At 37.4% G+C, this 10,235-nt stretch overlaps 1 protein-coding gene across 9 annotated transcripts in view; it reads left to right on the forward strand.

The window, feature by feature from the left end:
• The window catches only part of LOC138755501 (nucleolar protein 4-like), a 280,199-nt gene extending 271,973 nt beyond the window's left edge, over positions 1-8,226 (forward strand). For all 9 annotated transcript variants that reach the window (XM_069921595.1, XM_069921586.1, XM_069921588.1 and 6 more), the window contains 2 exons: positions 5,317-5,506; positions 6,476-8,226. In XM_069921595.1, coding sequence (XP_069777696.1) covers positions 5,317-5,506; positions 6,476-6,678 — 393 coding nt within the window. In that variant the 3' untranslated portion in view covers positions 6,679-8,226. The remainder of the gene's footprint in view (positions 1-5,316; positions 5,507-6,475) is intronic.
• The last annotated feature ends 2,009 nt before the right edge of the window (positions 8,227-10,235 follow it).

The raw sequence follows: 10,235 nt of genomic DNA on the forward strand, positions 1-10,235 counted from the left end.
AAATCATTGCCCCATGCAGGTTGGCAGCAAAGTCCTGTATATGTGGCACAAGGTACCAATCTGGCAAAGTGGCCTCATTAAGCCGCTAATAGTCACTGCACGGTCTCCAACCCCCAGTGGATTTGGGCACCATGTGCAGGGAAGAAGCCCATGGGCTATCTGACTGCTGTTCTATGCCCAGTTATTCCAACTTTTTGAACTCCTCATTAGATAGTTGGAGCTTCTCTTGGAGCAGTCGACTGGCTCTTGTGTGGAGCGGTGGGCCCTGGGTCAGGATGTGATGTCGCACTCCATGTCTAGGCATCTCAGAGATGAACTGGGGGATAAACATGGTCAGGAACTCCACGAGGATCTTGGCATACTCATCTGTGGAATGTTGCACTGAGTCTAGGTGAGGGGCTGGGAGTCTGGCATCCTTGGGAGGGAAGGTCTGGAATGCCTTTGCATGGATGTGTCTCTGGCCCTTTAGGTCCACCAGCAGGCTATGGGCATGCAGGAAATCTGCCCCAAGGAGCGGTTGTTGCACTGCTGCCAACATGAACACCCACGAGAAGAGGATGTCTCCCAGCTGCAGTTGGACCCTGATGGTGCTGTTTTTGGCCAATCTCACACAGGCCCCACTTGCCCATTTCTGGTTTTGGGGCAGGACACTGACCTCCGCCATGGTGTCCCCAAGGAACTGTGCCCTGATTGGCGGACCCTCACGTACAGGAGGCTGTCTTGTTGGCCAGCCGTTGTGGTCATCAGCGATGGCTAGCCTCAGCATTTCCCTGGTATGTGCACGGTGGTCAGCATTGGCAGGCTTCGGAGCCCCATCATTGGTGGTAGAAGCACCACTGGTCATTGGGCTCACCTCCCTTGTGGGGTGCTGCTCCTTCTGTGGTTCGGCCCGGGTCTGGCTGCGGGGTTTGGCGATGAGCCCCACGGACACCGAGCACTCTTTCTTTTGCTTCCACAAGATGTCTGCTTGTGCTGCGACTTTCCAAAAGCTACTGAAGTCAGTGTCTGCCAGGAATAGTTGGACATTTTCAGATAATTGCTCTAAGAATGCCTGCTCAAACATTATGCATGGTTCATTATTAGCCAATTTTATATAAATAATGATCTCATGGAGTTTCACATTTTGTTTGTTAAGATTGCATTGGCCAAAAGGTGTATTGCAATCACGTGGAAGTCGGACTTTCCGTTACATTGGCGAGATGGATAGTTGTATACCAATGGAAAAAGAACCATACAATTTAAGGAACAAGTATGATATGTTTCAGAAAATATGGCAATTATACTCGAACTATGTTGGTGCTCAAATTCAATAAATGCTGCTAAATTCAAAAGTGATTTCTCCCTAAATCTTGAGGTTAATTTAAACTGTGAGCTCTGCGGTACACAAAAGAATGTTTAATAAAGGCAGAGAGGGGGAGGGAGATGGGAATAAAAGGGGGTAGAGTTAAGGGTTTTTTTCTATGTTTATTTTTTTGCTTTATACAAATTATATATATTTTTTATTGGAATGTTATAGTAGTTAATTTTATTTTTATGAAAAATTAAAAAAATAAAATACTTTAAAAAAAGAAATGAGGAGGAACTGCTTCTCCCAGAGAGTAGTCAATCTGGAATTCTCTACCCAAGGAAGAAGCAGAAATTGCTTCATCAGATGTATTTAAGATACAGACAAATTTTATGGAGAGCAGGTGGGCAAATGAAGGTGAGTTCACGGCCAGATCATCCATGATGGAGCAGGATGAAGATAAGTTCACGGCCAGATCATCCATGATGGAGCAGGCTCAACAGCCCTGATAGCCAATTCGTCCTTTTTCATAAGCAAAATTCCCAGTAACCCATTACTGTTTTTTTTTCATCGACAATAAGGAAAAGCCCATTCTTAAGCAAACAGCAGAAGTGCCAAGTGAGAATTAAGTGTTTCAAAAAGAAATGACCAGCAATCATTGATTTGTATGGAGAGCTGAGTTATTCTTTTAGCAACAAAGATTTAGGGAATTTTTATACCATTTTCAAAATTATGAAGTGCTTTAAACAATGTGTTGGAGAAACTCAATGGGTCAAGCAGCATTAATGGGAAAAAAGGAATTGTTGATATTTCTGGTCGGAACCCTTCATTAAGGTATCGAAATTTTTGATGAAGAGTTCAGTCACAAAATGTTGCCAATTCTTTTCTCCCACTGATGTTGCTCCAGCAGATTGGTTTTGGCTCTATATTCTAGCATCTGCAGCCTTGTCCGTCTCTTATGAGAGGCTTTGATAGATTAAATAGAGTGGGCATCACCCAGCACTGCTTCCATTGCATCACTCAAAAATAAATGGACTGTTAAGATAAAAGGCATCTTTTGCACAATGCAGTTATACTGGGCCTATCACAAATACTAATAAAAGGCTACCTATGTCCCAAGCAGCTTGTCATCTAGCTAAATAGATATCCACCATTAGTACTTTTTTTAAAAACTCGGAAGCATGCAATTAAGATGCAATACAAGCAATAGCAACTAAAGTGTTTTGCTTAATTAAATTGATTAGTGAATTACATTATAGATGAACTAAAATATACAGTATAACATTAGCTCTCTTCAGTTGAATAATTGTACAGTAAAACCCGTTATTTGGAATTCAAGCAACCGGCAGCAAGCAACTGACAAAAACACAAAATAAATAGTTTAAAAAATACAGGTTTAAAATTGATGCACCTCGCCATTAGTTCACCAACCCATGCAATCTCAAGCAACTGGTAAATTCACTGATCTGGCATCTACCAATCCCCATAGATGCCGGATTCCAAGTGTTTTACTCTTTAATATAATGCAGTCTCCTTTTGCTATCTATACAGAAAAGGGAATATCATCTATGCAGAAGTGAAGGTAGCAATCAGTGCAGTTTCTGTACGTATATACCAGTATATTAGATACACTGATGTCAGGAGTATCCTCCTGTTGAATATGAAGTTCTGTACCACTGCAGTAATGTGTCTGAAGCTGATGAATCCATGATAATTCAAGCAAAAGGGATGAAGGTTCTTGGTTATTCAAGATATGGGTTTGAGTCTAATTGAGTAGCCATAAACTAGTTAAAAACACAATGCCTAAGAAACTCAGCATCATGCCTGACCCAGAATTTCCTGGCAGTGGCACCAATGCTCGCTGCTCCCTTTTCTTCTAGATTTGCGCTTACCTGGAATGGGTCATAGAGTCATAGACTAACACAGCATGGAATTGCCCTTCAGTTCACCAAGTTCATGCCAGCCATCAACCACCCATTTGCATCTCTTCTCACAGGTACTTCTTGAATGAAATCAGTTCCCACATAGTAAACGCAGGACACAGCATTCCTCCCGTTTGTAAATAGCATTACAGGACTTGATCTGAACAAGATCTTCCCACAGAAATATGTTGAAAACCAGCCAACCTTGCACTCAGTAACCAACTATCCTTGTTTAAATGGATCTATTTTTCTGCTGGCTTTTTTGCTGCCATTTTTCTACTGAGCTCTTTGATGTTGAAAATTTATATTTTATATGTGCCTTAATTTAGGAAAGATGTCAAGACAGTGAAGAACCTGCAGAAGAAAGTATGATAATTACCACCAAAACATTGTAATGAGAGGTCTTGATAGATGGATAGTGGGTAAAAACAGTTTTTCCAATGGGAAAATTTCAAGTTTGTGGCAAAGGAAAGAGAAAAGATGCAAATGGTTTGTCTATAGAATTCCGTGGCTCCAGACTATAATGGCCTTCACATGTGAATAGAGAATTTCACTGTCTGTGGGTCATCCACTTTGTATCCATAGAAAATTAAGAGTAACGAGTTAATCTCTGGGAATAAATTTGCCCCCTCCTTGTTAAAATTGTGAGATATTGTAATTGATGCTGTGATTTCTGAGCAAAACCTGTATCTACAGGATCACTTTTGATAAGAACATAGATTCTTATAATTTGCTGTCCCTGAACATGCTTTCATAATTTTTAGAAAACTTAAATGATATTTCTGTAGAATATGAATACCTTGGGGAAGAAGGGTAAGTGCCACAGTTTATTGCTACTTTGTTTATTCAGTCTGATATTCACATATATATTTACAAAGTAAGTCGACATTATTTGGAATATAATTGTGAGGTTTCTTACAATGTATATATATATTTCTTTAAAAAGCAAGACATTTTCTGTAATTTTCCAGTATTATTAAACTGCTCCAAATATTAACATTTTTGATTTGGTGCAAAAGCTTTACCAGGTTTTTCACCTGGTTTCAGTTGTTACATTAAAAACTATAAATAATTTTCATTTGGAACACAACACAATGTGCTCTATAATTTTGTGAAAAATAAGAAAAACTAATTTAACTGTTAAAAGACATGGATTTTGCTGTGGTTAAATAAATCAGTGAAGATGTTAGCTGCACTATTGTTTCTTTTGTACAGTTAAGCATAGAAATCTAGAGGTTACTGTCATATATAACACTTCTTCCTGAAGCCTGTAATATTAACCCCTTTTACATAGCCTCTTCAAGGCGGGAATATTGCATCTTTATTGCACCACACTTTTCTGTGTAAAAGGTACAAGGTTAGGGTGGGGGGGGCATTGCAGTCCCACCTTTAAACCGGCAGTGGAGGTAGTAACAGCGCCAAATCGGCATCTATGTAAAAAAGGCAAACCATCACATGAAACACTGACGCTGTTGTGTTACACATCAAGGGATACAGTAAAGAAAATAGATTAAAATCACTCCAATGATATTGATTTACAGTTATATACAGTATATACCCACTTGATGCATTGGTATATTTATGAATAAATAATAATTACCATTGAACATCCTTTCTGACAATGATGAATGAATTTTACAAGATATTGCCTTGGAAGATAATTTAGGTTTTAGATTTTTTAATTAATTTTAAGCTCGATCTCTTAACTTGTCTTTAATCCTACCATTTATTTAGTTTGATTAATAATTTAATCAAAATAATTTCCTGCTTTATGGTTCCTGATTTGGATGCTGCATTACTTCAGTCTTATTGATTCAAGACATCACATATGCAGCATAGATCCCTAAAGAAGGCAGAAAGCTGAAGTAGGTGTTATATCAAAGGAAATCTCTACCAACAAACTGAAACTTCCAGGCTGGCTGTGAACATGATATGGCCATTATTTTCAACTCAGTAAGGAGAGTATAATTTTTCTCTTATTATGCCTTCAAATCTTTCACTAAGAGTAGGAAAATCTAGTTATGAACTAAAGCTTTCTGTTGCTTGTGTTTATAATATTATAAATATTTGTATAAACCAGATCTTATTAAAAGAAATGCATTTTTACAGGATGAGGCTGTTCCAGTCGGGAAACAGTGGACAAGAGAGTCTGCCCAGGTTAATTACACGGCTCCAACAGTTTCATATTCTCAAGAATTGATGTACATCAATGGAAATACAGGCTATTATCATGGATTCACAGGGCTGGGTGGTGGGAAGCAAAATCCACCCTCCTTAACAAGTGAAGGTACTAACAGTGGTAGGTACTAATAATTATCTTTTATTGATGAAATTTAAAATACTAAAAACTTTCACACTCTAAATTTTAAATCTTTATGTTATTAAACTATATATCCTTCAAATGTGAACACTGAGACTATTGTACTCCCACACTGAAAGGTGCATTTAAAATTCCATGAATCTCAATATGCTATCTAGGCCCTCATAATTTTAGACACCAATTAAATCTCCCATCACCTTCCTCTGTTCCACAGAATGCAACCCTATTTGATCCAATCTTGCTTTTGAGTTAATTTTTTTTAAAAGTCTTCCCAATATCTTGATAAATCTCCACTGTATCCTCTCAAGACTACTCAAATTGTGGCCAAAATATCTTCCTGATGGTTACATTCTATGCCTTAGCAAGTAATGGAAAGGATTCTGAAAATTATTTGAAACATCTAATTGATCTGTCTCCGACCTTTAAGGATTTTTTGGAACTGAAAGGTTCCCCTGATCTTCCACATCAATCAATTTTCTACTATTTATTGTATATTCCTTGTTACATCTTCCCAAGTATGCAATTCATACAATTCCATTTCACCACTTTTCCTCCCAACTGACAAGGCAATCTTAATCTTCCTGCAATCTAAAGCCTTCTTCCTTATAGTCAGCCACATGGCTAATTTTTCTGACCTCTGCAATTTTCTTTAAGATGCTCCCTGTATTCAGACCTAATTCATTAGTACATGCCTCCAAATGGCAATGGATTATGTATTGACTTCTGTGTCATTCCACTGCAAATAGGCTTCTGATCACAAAGTATCCATAAAACTGCTTCTTGTAATGAGCAAGTTTTGAATCTAAATTCTACTGGTTTTTCTTTTTGAATGAACCTGGTTAAATATATTAGAAGTGAAAGTAAGAATATTAGATTTTTTGAAATGAAAGAAAGATATAGTGTAGAAATGCTTCTAAATCTGGAGTAATGTTTTATTTTTATTAAAAGGGCCAGCAGATCTCAGTGTGAAGAAGTCTCTTGCATCACACTCTGGATCTTCTAATATTAACAATTCCAAAACTCCACCGGCTCAGCTGAGTCCCACTGAAATAAATGCAGTACGGCAACTTGTAGCAGGATATCGAGAGTCAGCAGCATTTTTACTCCGCTCTGCAGATGAGCTAGAAAACCTGATATTGCAGCAGAATTAACTGGTCAAGCTGCTCTCGCTCCTGTTGGTATAATATTTCTGGGGAAGACATTTCTCTATTACTATACTGGACCATTAAAGGCTGATATAACCAACCGTAGTGCCCCTGAATGTGAAACCACCACCTTTCAAGAGCAACCATTATATTTGCAGAATTAAGTTTCAATCTGTTTTACATCATATTTCTAATTGAAGAACATGATCACGTATGATTAATCATCTTCAGTGACTGACCACCAAGTAAAAATGGCAGCATCAATATCGTCTTACTTTCCAAGTGCAATATGAGTTTAAGGTGCTACTAATTGTTTACTTTGGAGAACTGCAGAGATGAATTTAAAGAGGCTTTAGACCTGTGGATCAGAAGGCGCTGAACAGCTTATGGAAATTAGATTCTGGATTTGGAGTGATGGCAGCAGGTTTAATGGTGATAAGAACATGAGAGAGGTGTTTACAAAGCCCATTTATCAGATTGGGTTTATGCCTCTATTGCAGTCAATCACCATGTTTTTTTTCCCCTGTGTTCAGGTAAATTAAATCCTGATAACAAGTATGGTGCCTGTGTAAAATGCATTGAAAGCAAAATAGACATTTTTTTAAGTTGATTTAAATCTAAAATTTGTTGGAAAAATAAAACAAAAACCTTGTGGGATGTATTTCACTGTAGGTTGTATATTTTGCAAGTAACAATCTGAAAACTTTGTACAGTTTCATTTTTAAAAATCTATTGCAAGGATGTCTTGGGACTCCTTTTACCGTGGGATGTATTTTGCTGTAGGTTGTATATTTTGCAAGTAACAATGTGAAATCTTTGTACAGTTCCATTTTACAGAATTATATGAAAGGAAGCCAGGAGATATTATTTTGATGTGATGTGTAAGATCTGCAGTTTACTGCAATTCTTTGTTGTTCCCTAAAGCCTGTACTGACTGGATGCAGTTCTCTCACAATCACTGTGGGTGTACTTATATTCTGTCAATTATTTTGTAAATTATTAATTATACATAAATTGATGTTAATTTCAGTTGTTTAAGAATATTTTATCTGTACCTCTTAGGGAAATTGCTTTTTCTTTTCATGCTAGAATATAATTTAAATTTTGTATTTCTGCTGTGCACTTAGTGAGGAGGTATAGTGGGTTTCCTTGTATAGTTTCTACACTTGTGAATTCCTTACAAACAGTCTTATTCATGTTGATTCCCATTTATCTTTTGATAATTGTATTTAATGAATTGGTAACATTTTGAGTATATGTGAATTAATGTTTTTCAATTTATTAATAACTCCTGACTGTGATTGTGAACTGCGTTATGTGCACTTCGTTCTATAGTAATTGGACAGCACTGACATCTAAGCTTTTTGTAATGCTTATTTGAGTGATTAATGATTGATATATTGTTTAACAAAGTCAAAATGGTTGGTATTGTAGGTGAATATAAATGTGAGAAAACAGTCACTGCTATAATCCAAATACTTGTGGATTTTTCCTTCTATTGCAGCATATACCTCTTAATAGAAAGTTGGAACCAATAAATATTGAAGAAAATTAGTTTTGAAACATCTCGACAGATAATGCCAAAATATATCTGCTGTAATGAAAGTGCCTTTCTTTCTGGTTGAACAACTGATTCTAAGAGATTCATTACTCACTGAAAAGGTATCTTTACTAACATCAGTTGCTCACTTTTTAAAAAAAAGTGTAACTGTTGCACTGCAAACTTATGGTTAAAAATTACAAATTTTCGTCAATTTTTGTGATGGCACTTGATGTTAATTGAATCAGTATTCTACATCCAACCCTTTTTGAGAAAATTTGTTTTAATTTATGTAGATAAATGAAGTACCATATGCAGGAGCATAAAGGTGTTCTTGTTCTGTTCAAAATAGAAGTTCACAGGGGCTCTAATCATCAACCAATGGGAACATTAATTTTGATTGTGTACAGGAGATTTATGAAATCCATGGCTCAGCTACTCTGAATAAATTTACTATGACATCAGGTAGGTGAGGGAACTGTGTAATGAGTTCATTTTCCTGATAAAGGCTTTAACAAATCATCCTAAAGACATCCTAAACACTGGAGAAACTCAGCAGGTCAAGCAGCATTAGTGCAAGCAAGAATAAATGGTTGAAACCCTTTATCAAGACAAATCATGACTAAAATATCTCCTACAAATATTAATGCCTATTGCTGTTCATTTTAGTGCTATAAAAGCATTATATGCATCTGAGAGAGAAGTGATAATTGTTTCCAAATCATTCTTTAGCACTTTAGAAATGCAGCAGGGAATGTCAATCTGACATGTACTTATGGGATTGAAGTGCTTCAGACCCCAGATATACATCTAAAGGTGTTTCTTGTCACCATTATTTTACTGTTGCTGATTGAGGTTCCAATGTAGTTTTCCAAAGGTTGCATAGCTTGGTCACTTAAAACATAATCAGGGTTTCCTGACAGCAGTGCAGCTTTTCAAAGGGTACTTGCAACTTCCGCATACTGCTACAAAACAACCTGAAAGTTGCTGATTCTGAAGCAAGCTTATAATCACTTCTGAGCCCTCCATTACTCTTTCAGGGGTTGGAAACTCCTTACAATGTGCACCTGAACGTGTTCCTTAGGAAACAGAAAGTCTTTTGGCCCATTAAGCCTGTTCCATCTTTCAACAAGTACAGGGCTAATCCGTGGACTCAGCTTTTCTCTGCCTTTTCCCCATAACCTTTAATTCCTTATGATGCAAAAATTTTATCAAGCTGTGTCATAAATATATTTAATGATGCAGCCACCACTGCTGCCTTTGGCAGAGAATTCCACAGACTTACTATTCTCTGGAAGAAGCTGTTCCTCCTCATTTGTCTTAAATCTACTCCCCCAAACATGATGCTATGTCCATGAGTTCTAATCTCACTCAAGGAGATTAGCAAGGAATGAGGAAGGAGTGTTGGCATAAATTATGCCTATGCTAATAGTCGAGGTTTATCCATCTTATCACTGGGATGTGTTACAGAAACCTGGTTAGGAGAGGAGTAGGACTGGCAATTCAACATTCCGAAAGGTGCTTCAGGGGATGAAAGAGAAGAGGGTAAACTGTTGTTGATTGAGGGTGTCATGGCAATGGTCAGAGGTGACATTATAAATGGGTCAGCTAGTAAGGGACAAGAAAGCATGATAAATCTGTTGGGTGTGTACTACAGCTCCCCAATAGTCAACAGGAATTAGAGGAGCAAATATGGCAGGAGGTAAGGTTGTCACAGTAGTGGATTTTAACATTCCAAATATTGGTTGGGAAAATCATAGTGTGAAAGGTTTAGATGGGGTGGAATTTGTCAAAAGTTTCCTCCAGCAATGTGTAGAAGCTCTCACAAAAGGGGGAGGACACTGCTTGGTCAAGCCATGGGAAATTGGGAAGGACAAGTAAATGAAATGTTCGTGGATGAGCTTTTGGGAACCAGCAACCACTGTTCTATTAAGTTTAAGTTAAGTACGGAGAGAAACAGGGCAGGACCTTGAGTTAAAATTTGGAATTGGGCAAAGCCAACTTTAAAGGTAGAAGATACGAA

This window comes from Narcine bancroftii, chromosome 2 (assembly GCF_036971445.1).
Source record: "Narcine bancroftii isolate sNarBan1 chromosome 2, sNarBan1.hap1, whole genome shotgun sequence".
Classification (NCBI taxonomy): Eukaryota; Metazoa; Chordata; class Chondrichthyes; order Torpediniformes; family Narcinidae; genus Narcine; species Narcine bancroftii.